Source organism: Dendrobates tinctorius, unplaced genomic scaffold (genome assembly GCF_039654945.1).
Source record: "Dendrobates tinctorius isolate UK_male_01 unplaced genomic scaffold, ASM3965494v1 ptg000079l, whole genome shotgun sequence".
NCBI lineage: Eukaryota > Metazoa > Chordata > Amphibia > Anura > Dendrobatidae > Dendrobates > Dendrobates tinctorius.
In genome coordinates, this window is record NW_027361747.1 from 25,661,817 (window position 1) to 25,677,716 (window position 15,900).

Consider the following 15,900-nt stretch of genomic DNA (forward strand, 5'->3'; position numbering starts at 1 on the left):
AGTTCATTCACTAGGTCCCCCCGCGTGGTTCTGGGATTTTTGCTCACCGTTCTTGTGATCATTCTGACCCCACGGGGTGGGATTTTGCGTGGAGCACCAGATCGAGAAAGATTATCAGTGGTCTTGTATGTCTTCCATTTTCTAATTATTGCTCCCACAGTTGATTTCTTCACTCCAAGCTGGTTGGCTATTGCAGATTCAGTCTTCCCAGCCTGGTGCAGGGCTACAATTTTGTTTCTGGTGTCCTTTGACAGCTCTTTGGTCTTCACCATAGTGGAGTTTGGAGTCAGACTGTTTGAGGGTGTGCACAGGTGTCTTTTTATACTGATAACAAGTTTAAACAGGTGCCATTACTACAGGTAATGAGTGGAGGAAAGAGGAGACTCTTAAAGAAGAAGTTACAGGTCTGTGAGAGCCAGAAATCTTGATTGCTTGTTTCTGACCAAATACTTATTTTCCACCATAATATGCAAATAAAATGAAAAAAAAACAGACAATGTGATTTTCTGGATTTTTTTTTTCAGTTTGTCTCCCATAGTTGAGGTCTACCTATGATGTAAATTACAGACGCCTCTCATCTTTTTAAGTGGTGGAACTTGCACTATTGCTGACTGACTAAATACTTTTTTTCCCCACTGTATGTACACTTCTGCATCTTTTTCATTTTCTTTGCATGCAATATGTAAAAAATTGTAATTAAACTATTAAATGTACTTAACAGCTTTGCATCTGTAGCAAAAGTTAGTCAATGCCTTTAAGTGTCATTACAGGATGCTGGGTTTTGATGGCTTAGTTTTCTTATAATCTGAATTGAGCTTAGATGGACTGACATTATTTACACTAAGCATTCAGCTGCTTTTAATGTAATTTAATGCATGCAAGCTGCAGAAATAACACAATTTTAAAAGTATTGCTTTATTTTTTACATAACATACAGAATACAAAAAAAAATGCAAGTATACCGATAGCCTCTATATTAGAAAGTTTTCTCTGATTATAGCTGAAACAGTGTAAACAAAAAGTCAACACTTCAGTTTCGAATCACTTCTTTCTACAAGACAGATTAACAATTCAAATTGAAAAAAGGGTTTTTTTTTCCATTTTAGTTAAGAAGCATTTACAGAAATGTTATGGATGAGCCAATATTGACCAAAACTGAAAATAGCCGCAATGGAACATTAGTAATAAATCATAGAATATTTTCAAGTCGCATTTTGATAAAAAATGAAAAATGTACTGTTATGCAAAGTCTGTGTTTAATTAATTAATACCATGTATTCTGACTCTTCAGCCATAAATCAGAGTTGCCCATAAACATTTATGCACATACTTAGCAAGTTCTTAAATTTTTTTAATTTTGGAAATTTTATAATGAGTAGAGGTACAATTACTTCATTGTTGTACCATTTCTCTGTAACAATTTAAAAGCATATTGATGTAAATTGGACAGCATTGATTTGTAATTTGTAGATTTGCAGTTTATCTATTACTGACTTGAAATTATATAATTACTAAAACAAAGAATACATGTTAAAAAAAAAAGATATATATCTTTATACAGCGCATATGACCCCAACATCTTCCTGATGAGTGCAGTCTGTTGACCCCCAGCCTTTGAATTGACAGTCTTTGATAGACCTTTCATTTCCAAGGCATTGAACATCATCCATCCATATTCTGCCATATCCTGAAAACAGAAACAGTTATTCAGTTACTCAGGCAAGGAAATTACAACACGGCATTCATATCGGCTAGTGCAAATCGAAATATTTCCACAAAGTATCATATGGTAGGCCAACTATGAAGGTTGAACCTGTGGCTGTTTTGGAGTTACTTAAAAAAATGTGGGGCACCTTTTGTTAGCCAATGCGATTTACTATTAAATGGCAAGAACTTGGGTAGAGCTCTAGTCTACAATGGGGCTAACTAGTTAGCTAACATGGGCAAATTTGGCTAAGGGAAACAGACAAATGGCCCAATTCATCAAAGTGATAATGTCTGAATTCTGGCATTTTCACATCAGTTTTGTCCAATTACACCAAAATGGGCAGAGTTGGAGAAAGACTTGGTGGAATAGTAGCATAAAGCCACAGCACGTCTTACTCATGACGGGCTGTGGTGTACCTTATGCCAGTAAGATTTGTGGAAAGATGCATAAAGACGCATGCCACTTTTTAGACGTGCCTGATATATTAAGTGACGTGTTCCTCTTAATGAATTGGGTGTCTCTGACTACAGCTCACCCCCTTATTTAGGTAGGCATTAACAAAACCAGTCCAGTGCTTTTTCAGTAACAAGACCTGTAATCATAATTAGTTCCCTATTCAGTTGTTTTGCGTTAATATTTTTAACATTACATAACATCCACAATCGACTCTTCTGATCAATTTGTGTGGATTCATAACACACAGCAATGCCCCTTGTGATCATGTATAAATTTGAGTTGCCCCCAAAATTTGATTTGCTGGCCCCTTTCTTATTTTTGTATTTGTCAGTCAAATGATGTCACATCCTGTCTCTTTGACCACCGACCACCAAGTCTTTCCAAACCCACATATCTTTCTCTTCAATAATAATTGAAATAAGACCCTGAAAGAGAACAAGACAGGATGAAGCCACAAGTAGTTATTTAAGATGACTCCCAGTTAGTAATGTGCATTGAGCTAAAAGTTATGTTCCACATTTATAGGGTACAGGAAAAATATATATTTGTACCATGTTAGCCAGTAGATAGAAAAATATTGAAATTTGAGAGTCCTCAGTGGGTGATACATTTTAATGGCTATCTGTAAAGATGGTAACAAATAGCGAGCTTTCCAGATTACTCAGGTCTCTTCATCAGGCAAGAATGACACAAAGTCTGAAGAGTCACATGCAGGTGCATCTCAAAAAATTAGACTACCATCAAAAAGTTAATTTATTTCAGTTCTTCAATACAAAAAGTGAAGCACAAATATTATATAGAGTTATTACAGAGTGATCTATTTAAATTGTTTATTTCTGTTAATGTTGATGATTATGGCTTACAGCCAATAAAAACCCAAAAGTCATTATGTCAGTAAGTTAGAATACTTTATAACACCAGCTTAAAAACATGATTTTAAAATCCAAAATGTTGGCTTACTGAAATATATATTCAGTAAATGCACTCAATACTTGGTCGGGGCTCCTTTGCATCAATTACTGCATCAATGTGGCGTGGCATGGAGGCAATCAGCCTGTGGCACTGCTGAGGTGTTATGGAAGCCCAGGTTGCTTTGATAGCAGCCTTCAGCTCATCTTCATTGTTGGGTCTGGTGTCTCTCATCTTCCTCTTGACAATACCTACGGGGTTAAGGTCAGGCGAGTTTGCTGGCCAATCAAGCACAGTGATACTGTTGTTTTTAAACCATGGAATTGGTACTTTTGGCAGTGTGGACAGGTGCAAAGTCCCGCTGGAGAATTACATTTCCATCTCCAAAAAGCTTGTCGACAGAGGGAAGCATGAAGTGCTCTAAAATTTCCTGGTAGATAGCTGCGCTGACTGTCGTCTTGATAAAACACAGTGTACCTATACCAGCAGATGACATGGCTCCCCAAACTATCACTCACTGTGAAAACTTCACACTAGACCTCAAGCAACTTGGATTGTCTGTCTCTCCACTCTTCCTCCAGACTCTGGGACCTTGAGTGCATTTACTGAATATACATTTCAGTAGTCCAACATTTTGGATCTTAAAATCATTTTTTCAAGCTGGTGTTATAAAGTATTCTAATTTACTGAGATAATGACTTTTGGGTTTTCATTGGCTGTAAGCCATAATCAGCGACTTTGTGCTCCGTCAGAACTCTAAACAGTATGGGTGTCTTGAGAACACCGATTCTGTTAACAATGTAGCAGACAAGGCAGCTCACGACAAGACAGGCCCTTCTGGCATTTGCCAGAATTGCTAGATGGCCAGTCCGGCCCTGCACGTGAGCCCTGCACCCAATCTGCAGCCGCTTCCCTATCACCTCATTAGCATAAAACTAAAATTTGGGTAAAGTCAGAGGGCAGCAGCAGCGCCCACTTTTTTCAGATGTCAGTTTTGTCTAAAGGAAGTGATAGGAAAATGGTCGCTGATTGGTTGCAGGGCTCATATGGCATAACAGCGTCACATGATTACCGGGAGAGCCAGTGCCAACACAGTTGACAGTGGAGGTGAATATAGACGTTATTTTACAAGGGGAAATAGAATATACAGCAGCAATTGAGAAGGGGTTGTCTGAGTAGTGGACAATCCCTTTAATAAAGAAAGAACTGAAGTATGATGTGCCTAATTCACTAAGGGTTGCTCCGCTACTTTTACATTGATGATCTATCCTAATGATATCAGATCAGTGTGTTTCTGACACCTGGCAACCCCACTGATCAACTGTACTCAGAGACAACGGTAGCTGGATGTTCGCAGTTGCAGAGCAGTGCAGCATAGCTCCATTGCATATCATACACTAGTTGGTCAAGTAGTTTTTCCAGTTTGGGACCCTTTTGCGTGTGTCACTTTTTTAATTGTTTTTAATATGTCTTGTGTAGTGTCAGTATAATAAATTGCTTATATCATGCTATACTTTGCATGGGAGTGGTCACCTTCTTTGGGTAGTACTGTTTTCTTCATCTTTTTCATGGCAATTTTTCCTACCCGTGTAGCACCTTTATTTTGATATTCTCTTCCCCAGATCGATTCATTATTATTTGTGATGCGCCCTTGTCTCTTCATACCACTCCGTTGTGCTAATGACTTAAAACTACGATCCTCAGTAATCCGAACCTCCCATTTCCATCTCCAAGACTTCTCGCTTGCTGCGCCAATTCTTTCGAATGCACTACCCAGGACCATTCAATTAATTCCCAATACCCACAGTTTTAAGCATGGCCTAAAATCCTAGGAGAAGTTAAAAATTGGATGGCACAATATCAATGTCATCAGCGATTTCATAAGGAGGCAGTGGTCGGGAGTGTGTGACTTCAAAGAACTGTCCTGGCCAATTTGTCAAAATAAATAAGGGAGACCTGAAGAAACAATCATTAGGAGGGCACCAGGTATGGTAACTATACTTTTTGCCATGTGTAGTCAAATTGTAAATTTTAACTGGAGGATAATTTTAAAAACTATTTGCAGAGGAGAAGAAGGAAATGTCAGTTACAACCTGACAGATTTATTATACAAATGTCTTTTGTATTAAAGAGATTTTAATGATTATAACATTATATAATGGAGTTACTAGTGATCTGTTTATCTGATTTAAAGGGTTATATCCATCTTCTCTTCTTTGCCTTCCTCCTGACCTGCTGGTTGCTGGGTGGTTAGGCACTCCTACTTAGGTGACAGTTCAGACCAGTAGCATTGTCATGTAACTGACCTAAACTGCGTTCACAATGCTGCTATATAAGTCAGCTCTACTTCCACAGCATAGAAATTACAATGGGACTGGAGAGATGTGGCTGGAATTACGAACAAACTACAAGCTCCAGTGTCACCGGTGGCCTCAGAGCAGTGCTTACAAGCTCACTAATTTGTAGTCACTGTGCATGTTTTAGGTAGATCCCCTTGGCATGGAGCAATCAAAACAAAGAGTAAAAGAAGAAGGGATACAAACTTGGAATATAAGAAGATGAGAATAATCATTTAAAAGTAGAAGGATCAGTATCATTATTTTATCATATTTCATTGATCGAAGATAAATGCATCTTCAGTTTGCTCTAAGGGTGGGTTCAGATAAAGCACAAATCATACATTGATAAAAAAAACAGTTTGTCTTACAATCATTATTGTAAGAGTAACAAATGAATAAGAAATTCTTAACATAAAATAATTACCTGTACCAAACCTAAACTGGATATTCTGCATAATGTAAGTAGAGCGTTGATATCCCAGCATCCTGCACACCACATCACCATCTTTTGTGTCAAAATGATCATCACATATTGTACCCCATTGTCCACTGTGAAAAATTTCAACTCTTCCTTCACTAGGCTTTGTCCCACCGACGAGTCGTATAGTAGAATCTGTGCACCAGATAAACCGCTTTATTAGATGTTCATACAAATATACCTACATTTCTAGCTTAGAAGCACTTATAGTCACATCCTGTAAATATAACAAAATTGTAAGTGACTAAATTCCCCTCCCAAACTATTCCCCAGAATTCATTTAGGGTGCAGTCACACTGAATTGTTTATTTGTGAAATATCAAATGTATCCAAAAGCTAATAGTCAACTGGTGGAGGTCACAGACCTCAGAGGTCATATAACAAAAGATATAGACATAAGATTCCATCACTTCAAGTCACAACCCTGACCACCGAACCATCTTCATGGTGTATGCACTCTTCATATGCAGCAATAATAACTTAAAATGTGAGGATAAAAAATGGCAGGAAAATGGCACAAGCACAAAATTATGGAATTTTAGCTTTTCTTCCATTTTTTCCGTGGTGGATTTTGGTGGTTTATGACTGGACAGCCACCCACACATATCTTATTCGAGCTAGAGGATTTTGATACAGATGTTGTTAGTCCAGCTGGAATGTGCTATTTTTTTCCAAAATTGTGCAGTCTCTCATGCACTTAGGCTGGTCTCCTTCACCTGAAATAACCAACATCAATTACAGTTGAGACTATAGCTTCTCACTCAGATCCACCCTCTACCCCCACCCAAACTTGTTAGCTAACTACGGCACAGCATTTTTTTATGCAACCCAGCTTTCATCCTTCTCCGCCAGTCTGCACTGCCTGTGTGACTCTGACCTTTTTATGACAAGAAAACACATCTTTTTGTGCCCCACGAATGCCACTGGGACATGTAATGATTCTTTATTGGCGTAATTATGCATTTGCCTATGGGTCCATGAAAATCATGGACAGCACATGGATGACGTTAGTGTACAATCGTTGCGCTGTCCATCATTAACATTGCAAAATATAGGAGAAGCTTTGCAGTTTATTTATTCATACTTGAAAATCCCTGATGAAACACTTATGGCAAAAACTGACACATGGACCCAAAACTCACATGAAAAACATTGTTGATATTTTTTGTTTTGGGAAAAATCACTGACGTTTGAATGAAGCCTAAACATGCTACCATGGCCTGAAGCACCTCCGGTCTTGCTCCTATCAAGCACATTGGGACGCCATTGGTCGTAAATTTCAAAGGGAGCAGCCAGTTGCGAATCCTGAAGATTTTCATGGCTTATTACATTCAGCGTGGCAAAACATTCCTCAGACAACCATTAATAACCTCATTGATAGCAGCCAAGGCATATAAGTATGGGGATTTCTGAACATGGCATTCATACTTGTATAATATTCAAAATCATACAATACATTGAGATGTTTTGAAAATATTGTTTCCAATTTTTCATTGTTTGCATATCAATAACATGCCTATCAACTCAATCATTCTCATAATTCTATGAGTTTTTCTTCCTGGTGCTGCAATTTCAACTTTAAGGAGTGTGGATGATAGTAGCACAGTACAGTCATGGCAGAATGTGTTGGCACCCTTGAAATTGTTCCAGAAAATGAAGTATTTTTCACAGAAAATTAGTGCAATTACACATTATGTAATATTGTCTGTAAAGCGCTGTGGAATTAATGGCGCTATATAAATGAGTAAAATAAATAAATACATTTTATACAGGAAAAACAAGCATCTTTGTACTGTGTTAGCCAGTAGATAGAAAAGCATTAAAATTTGAGAGTCCTCAGTGGTTGATACCTTTTAATGGCTAACTGAAAAAGGGTAATAAATTACAAGCTGTCCAGACTACTCAGGTCTCCACATCAGGCATAGAATAACTCAAAATCTGGAGAGTCCCATATTTATGCACAAGACCCAGGAATAATGTAACATATAAGAAGACTGATGTGAAACAGAACAATCAGTAAGGGAAGGGGAGAAACAGTTGTGACCATAAATAGTGGAACAGTTCATAGATAAAGAATATGAAGGTTTTATTGTCCAATCACTGGACAGTTAGCCATTAAAATGTATCAACCTCTGTGGACTCTCAAATTTCAACATTATGTTATATACATGTTTATTTAATTTGTGTGAATTGGAGCAACACAAAAAAAAGCAGAGAAAAAAAGTCTAATTGAACATAATTTCACACAAAACTCCAGAAATCTTCCAAACAAAATTGTTGGCATGCTCAGCTTACCGTATTTTTAGGACTATTAGATGCACTTTTTTCCTAAAAAAATTTTGGGGAAAACAGGGGTGCATCTTATAGTTGGAATATACCGTACTTACAAGTAGCAAGGTGGCAGCAGGAGTTGGGCGATTTTCCCTGTGGTCCAACATTGCAGGGCGATGATCTCACTTCCATCCCAGTGCAGCAGGTGCAGCAGGTTCGGTGGTGGTCGGTGGTGCGGGGGCTCCGGCGACATTTTGTGAAATCCCAGAGACCGTGCACTTCCATTGCCTCGATGCTGTGGTCTCCAGGAGGAAAATGGCCGCCGGAGGCGGTGCATGCACAGATTGAGATCTCAGCATCCATCTATACACAATACACTTTATCAGAAGGATTTTGGCTTGCTCACATACATTTTGGCAGACTTTATGTCTCTATGTCAACAGTGGGATCCTCCTGGGTCTCCTGCCATAGCGTTTCATTTCATTCAAATGTTGATGGCTAGTTCGCACTGACACGTATGCACTCTGAGCCTGCAAGACAGCTTGGATTTCTTCAGAACTTGATTTGGGATGCTTATCCACCATCCAGACTTTCCTGTGCTGCAACATTTCATCAATTGTTCTCTGCTGCACACATCCAGGAAGATTAGCTACAGTGCCATGTCAATTTCTCCCCTTTTTATCTGGTTTCAGGTGTGATTTTCATATTGCCCATACCTGTTACTTGTCACAGGTGAGTTTGAATAAGCATCCCATGCTAGAAACATAGTTGTTTACCCACAATTTTGGAATAGTGCCAATAATTTTTTCTGGCCCATTTTGGGGGTTTTGTGTGAAATTATGCCTTTTTTTCTGTTTTTTTGTGCTAGTCCAAAATACACAAAGGAAATAAACATGTGTATATCAAAACATGTGTAATTTCAATCATTTTCTGGGAAAAATATTTAATTTTTTGGAACAATTTCTAGGGTGCCAACACTTTCAGCCATGACTGTATCTATTAGAGATGGATCTTGTAGAAAAGGTAACCATAACACCAGTGTAAACAAATTCAAAAATCAACTCATTAGGAAAACAATATATTACTTACCCACTGGCGTAGAAACAGTTATGTTTCTAGTGGTAACGCGTTGTGTTGCAGTTTCATCATTTTCCCCTTTATCACCTTTTTCCCCTTTCTGACCATTTTCACCTTTAGAACCTGTCAGATTCACAATAAAACAATATTCACAAAGTTCAAGAAAAGTGTCAAGAATTTACAACACTTACAGTAGGTAGGTGTAACTTGACCTAAACTGTGTGTGTCTGAATTAGGAAAATGATTTCTCTTCAGAGGTGGTTACATGTATACTATGCAGTAAATGTGTCTATTTCACTCTTAGAGTCGGTCTTTAAATCGCAGTTTGGGGCAAATTTGTGGTGCAGATTCCACTTCACAAATCAGAAACAATTTAAAGTACATTAAAATGTACAGAGTTAAATATTGCAAGGAGTTTGTATGTTCTCTTCGTGTTTGCATGGGTTTCCTCCGGGTTCTCCTGTTTCCTCCCACATTCCAAAGACATACTGATAGGACAATTAGATTGTGAGCCCCATCGGGGACAGCAATGATAATTTTTGTAAAGCGATGCAGAATAAGATAGCGCTATATAAGCAAAGCATAATAAATAAAATATTTTCAAACCTTTTCAAAACCCAATCCTCATATAACTCGTATGTAAAGTGAAATCTGAATCACAAATCTGCTAGTAATTCCTCATTTTAAGGTTGTCCACTACATCTAGAATTAGGCCGGGATCACACACAGCAAGATATGGCCGAGTCTCGCAGGTTAAAACCAAGTTCTGGCGCCGGCACTCCGGAGCGGAGCGCGCGGCTGCATAGAAATAAATGGAGCTGCACACTCTGCTCCCGTGTGCTGACAGCAGTGCCGGGTATTACCATGCGAGACTCGGCCGTATTCCTCGCATGTGTGATCCCGGCCTTAGAGTTAAGATATTAGAGTTACGATAATTTTGACATTGGCAGTCCCCCTTCATTTGAATTAGTCTTGCAGAAAAATGTGATGATGAGCTATTCGTGCAGAGAAGCACTTGGAGTCTCCCAAGTTATGTACAATGTAATACTGTTGCTTCTTTCTGATAAACTGCATCACTAAAGTCACGCTAAACTGTTTACCAGGAACGGCACCAATCTTGTCCATGAGCTGCATCCGGTGTTGCAATTCAGTCCCATTCAATTGCCAACATTTGCTGCAACACATGGACAAGAGAGCCATACATGGGGAAATTCCAGCAACATGCTATGGGACAGAGTGATAACATTTCTTGGGTAAAAAAGGAAGTTTTTTTTAAATCTTACACAACCTTAAAATGTTATCTTTGCATAATTCAACCGCAAAATTTTTGTGATTTGATTTAATTTTATACATACCTTTATGGCACAGCTATATATAACTGCATCATGCTCACCTGGTAATCCTGAAAATCCTTGCTCTCCCTTTAACCCAGGAAGACCTGTAAATCATAATATGCATGTACTTTTAAAATGTTGTCTTTCATTAAACCCACACTTCTTCTTACTAATTGTACACATTGAAACCTCCTTTAACCTATCAGACACTGGTTACTTGTTTTGGATTTATAAACAGGGATGCGCTCAGCCTCTCCAGCGCCACAGATAGTCCCTCTTGCTTTGGAATTAGAAATTTGATTTATGATGCCACAGATGAAATAGGAATCATGTAGAGGTACTGGGGGGATTAAGAAATATATATGGTGCCTAAGTATTAGTCTGTGCAACTAGAAGGGTACATAGAGGCTGTCCAGCAGCACACAGTCCCCGAGGCTCCATAATTTGACATCCAAGTAATTGGAGACATTCAGAGGTTCAACATTAGCACCAAAAAGGTCTTTAATGCCTCATTATAGCTCTGTACAACTCATAGTTTGCATAACACCATGATACAGTATGTTTGTGTTCAAGGGTCCTAAGAACATATGCGATCATTACTTATGATAAATAGAGTGAGGAGAGTCAGCTAATGTGAGCTGTCCTCTGTATTCTGTGTGTGTTTAAAATAGCTAAAAATGTGTCATTTTATATTTCAGGATTCATATGACTCATTATCCACCATCACTTAAACAATTTATAGTGTGTGAATAGAGGGCAAGCCTGTTGAGTGTTAATGTCATTTATCTAGCAGGAAACAATCATAATCGAGACCTGAGATGAGAATGATGGAATAGCCTGTGGCATGGAGACACGCTGGAGACAGAGATAAGTTCACTAAGTGTTTTAGCCAATATGAGGTGAAAATGTATCGCTATCACTTAGAAACACAATAAAATCCATGTTGAGACTGATAACTTTGCTTGCTCCATATGGCCAACTTTCTTTCTTTCTACAGGCTGTTACAAATTCTTCAATCTCCCATTTTGAAAATGTTGAAAAAATGCCTCATTTGTATTTTTTCAGCACTCTGCATTAATGGAACATTTGTTTAGTTGAATTGACAATTTTCTCTTCATAGCATACAATGTTCAAGTAAAACAGCCAATTTTGGTAATACTGTATGTCAAAATTGCCAGCTCTGTGCATGACACATCCCAGGACAAAAGACACAAGAAATCAGCTTTAAGAAAAAAAGATCTAATTTTCTGATACAATAAGTCTATCTATCTATCTATCTATCTATCTATCTATCATCCATCTAGATACGATGCATAAGTATCACCTGACAAAGTGTCAGAAAATAATCAACAATATAGAAGACTTGGCACTCAAAACGTAGTAAAAAGGAGTTCCATTTATTATGTTTCCAGACAATATGTTGCTGTTAAACGTTTTCGGTCCACAGGAGGACCGTCATGAGAACAAACTGGTTCAGAAGAGTAGATAAGAGTATTTTATTTTGCCTTGTATAAAGATACGTCAAAGGGGAGGGATTAGGTGCCTGGATGCCAGAATCAAATCTATGCAGGAATAGTGCATCTGTGGCGTGCGACGATCGTCGCTGTGAATATGCGCTGGATGCTGGTAGGATTCGTGCAGACATAGCGCATCTGTGGCATGCGACAACAATCACTGTGGGTGTATTAGTATTATTAAAGTATCAATAAATGTTATATATATATTTAGATATCCACTTGCAGAGAGTTAAATAATTATTGAACACGTCATCAATTTTCTAAATAAATATATTTCTAATGGTGCTATTGACATAAAATTCTCAGCAGATGTCGGTAACAACCCACCCTATCACAGGCAAAGAAATCAAACCATAGAAGTCCATAAATTATGTGTAATAATGAGACATGACACAGAGAAAATATATTGAACACATGAAGAAAGAGAGGAGCAAAATACATGGAAAGTCATGACACCAGCTGAACTCTATCAGTAATGAGAAAAGTAATCCTGACACTTGAAAAATAATATCAGCTGGTTCAACTGATGCCCTATAAAAAGGAGTCTCATTGCCAAGGTGCCACCGAAGACACATCTCATGCTGGGTAAAACCAGTGAGCTGTCTCAATACATTTGCAACCTTATTGTTGCAAAACATACTGATGGCATTGGTTACAGAAGAATTCCTAAATTACGGAATGTTCAAGTGAGCACTGTTGGGGCCATAATCTGAAAATGGAAGGAACATTTCACCATAAACAGGCCATGACCAGTTGCTCCCTGCAAGTACAGTGGGGAAAAGTGGGGAGAGGCCTGTAATTGACATCATAGGAAGACCACAGCTATGAGAGTCAAAATTGAGAACTGTAACTTCTTCTTTAAGAGGCTCCTCTGTCCTTCACTCATTACCTGTAGTAATGGCATCTGTTTGAACTTGTTATCAGTATAAAAGACACCTGTCCACAACCTCAAACAGTCACACTCCAAACTCCACTATGGTGAAGACCAAAGAGCTGTTGAAGGACACCAGAAATAAAATTGTATCCCTGCACCAGGCTGGAAAGACTGAATCTGCAAGAGGCAAGCAGCTTGGTGTGATGAAATTATCTGTGGGAGCAATAATAAGAAAATGGAAGCCATACAAGACCACTGATAATCTCCCTCAATCTGGGGCTCCATGCAAGATCTCACCCTGTGGGGTCAAAGTAATAACAAGAACAGTAAGCAAAAATCCCAGAACCACACAGGGGGACCTAGTGAATGATCTGCATAGAGCTGGGAACACAGTAACAAAGGCTTCCATCAGTAACACACTACGCTGCCAGGGACTCAGATCCTGCAGTGCCAGATGTGTCCCCCTGCTTAAGCCAGTACATGTCCGGGCCCATCTGAAGTTTGCTAGAGGGCATTTGGATTATCCAGAAGAGTATTGGGAGAATGTCATATGGTCTGATGAAACCAAAGTAGAACTGTTTGGTAGAAACAAAACTTGTTGTGTTTGGAGGAGACAAAATGCTGAGTTGCATCCAAAGAACATCATACCTACTGTGAAGAATGGGGGTGGCAACATCATGCTTTGGGGCTGTTTCTCTGCAATGGGACCAGGACGACTGATGCATGTACATGAAAGAATGAATAGGGCCATGTATCGTGAGATTTTGAGTGCAAACCTCCTTCCATCAGCAAGGGCATTGAAGATGAAACGTGGATGGGTCTTTCAGCATGATAATGATCCCAAACACACTGCCAGGGCAATGAAGGGGTGGCTTTGTAAGAAGCACATGAAGGTCCTAGAGTGGCCTAGCCAGTCTCCATATCTCAACTCCATAAAGAACATTTGGAGGGAGTTGAAAGTCCGTGTTGCCCAGTGACAGACCCAAAACATCACTGCTCTAGAGGAAATCTGCATGGAGGAATGGGCCAACATACCACCAACAGTGTGTGCCAACCTTGAGAAGACTTACAGAAAACGTTTGACCTCTATTATTGCCAACAAAGGATATATAACAAAATACTGAGATGAACTTTTATTAATGACCAACTACTTATTTTCCACCATAATATGCAAAATAAATCTTGCCAAATCAGACAAGATGATTTTCTGGATTTGTTTTCTCATTTTGACTCTCATAGTTGTGGTTTACCTATGATGTCAATTACATGACTCTCTCATCTTTTTAAGTGAGAGAACTTGCACAACTTGTGGCTGACTAAATACTTTTTTCCCCACTGTATTTAGACAGAGGAGTGAAAAGAATTATCTGAAGAATTGTTCAAGAACCAGGGACCACCTATGAAGAGTTACAGAAAGACCTGGAATCAGCAGGTACAATTTTTTCAAAGAAAACAATAAGTGATGAACTCAACCTCCATGGCCTGCATGCATGCTCATCACTCGAGTTTCCATTGTACAAAAAGCATGCTCAAGCATGTTTAAAGTTTGCTCAACAACATTTAGACAAACCTCTGAAAGACTGGGAGAATACAGTTTTGTCAAATGAGAAAAAAAATTGAACTCTTTGGATGCCGTAAAACATACCATATTTGGAGGCCATATCACCCGAAAAACACCATGTCAACAGTGAAGTTTGGAGTTGGGAACATCATGGTGTTGTGCTATTTTTCATCATGCGGCACTGGCAAATTTCATATAATTGAAGGAAGGAAGAATGGACAAATGTACCAAGACATTATTGCTGCTATCTACCAGGATGATGATGAAATGAGGGTGGACATTACAGCAAGACAATGAATCCCAAACACACAACCAAGGAAACTCAATTGGTTTCAACGAAAAAAAAATAAAGCTCTTAGAATGGCTTAGCCAATCAACTGACCTGAATCCAATAGAAAATTAATGGAAGGAACTAATGCTCAAAGTTCATGGAAAGAACACACGGGACATTCATGATTTGAAGAGTGTTTGTGTGGAAGAATGGGCCAAAATCACACCTGAGCATTGCATGTGACTAGTTTCTCCATACAGCAGGCATCTTGAAGCTGACATCATCAATAAAGGCTTGTGTGCGAAGTATTAAATACATTTCAATAAATGTTTTCAATACATTTCCCTTGTGTCATTTCTAATTTTTACACATAATTTAATTTATGGACATCTATAGCCTGATTTATTTGCTAGTGTGGATTAAATGGATTGCAACCGACATCTGGTGAGAATTTAATGTCAACAGCACCTTTTGAAATATGATTACTTAGAAAATTGGTGACTTGTTCACTTATTTCACCTGATCTACCATTTCGTATATATATTCACCTAATGTTTGTGATGTGAATTGCATCCTGTCAAGGATTTTGCTCACATGCCACATTGATGTATTGAATTTGTATAGTGAGAAAATGAAGTTCTAATATGCAGAAAGTGAAGAGTGGACAAATCTGTAACCAAGGCTAATCTTAGGTGAATTGGTGCTCTATGCTGTATCTTCTATTGATATCCACATTTATGGCATGAAACTAAAAAAATTAACTCATTCTGTGCCCAAATTACACTCAAAGTTAGCTGTCTAAATAAAACAAGTAGGCAATAAATTGGGGAATGTAGCTGCATTATAACCGTGGAGTACTCAAGTCATCATGGCTCCTTCAGTGGTGATAGGTGATGCTCTCTGTGTTACTGCACAGGTCACACACCTAAGGTTGAACCTGGACCTACTAAAAATGAGAAGTAAAATGTCCTATAATGCAAATATGACATTTGCAGTCTTTCTATTGCTTACTTTATGCTGAGTTTTTACTGCTTTATAGGTATATAAATTCTTCACTGATACAGAGACTCTGAAGGAGAATAACTAATGCGGGCACATTGTCCTA

General features: G+C 38.5%; 1 protein-coding gene across 1 annotated transcript in view; it reads right to left on the bottom strand.

Moving 5' to 3' along the window:
• Positions 1 to 896: 896 nt before the first annotated feature.
• The window catches only part of MSR1 (macrophage scavenger receptor 1), a 60,696-nt gene continuing 45,692 nt past the window's right edge, over positions 897 to 15,900 (bottom strand). The window contains exons 7-10 of the mRNA XM_073583602.1: positions 10,632 to 10,676; positions 9,251 to 9,361; positions 5,837 to 6,025; positions 897 to 1,687 (exon numbers count right to left, since the gene is read on the bottom strand). Coding sequence (XP_073439703.1) covers positions 1,554 to 1,687; positions 5,837 to 6,025; positions 9,251 to 9,361; positions 10,632 to 10,676 — 479 coding nt within the window. The 3' untranslated portion in view covers positions 897 to 1,553. The remainder of the gene's footprint in view (positions 1,688 to 5,836; positions 6,026 to 9,250; positions 9,362 to 10,631; positions 10,677 to 15,900) is intronic.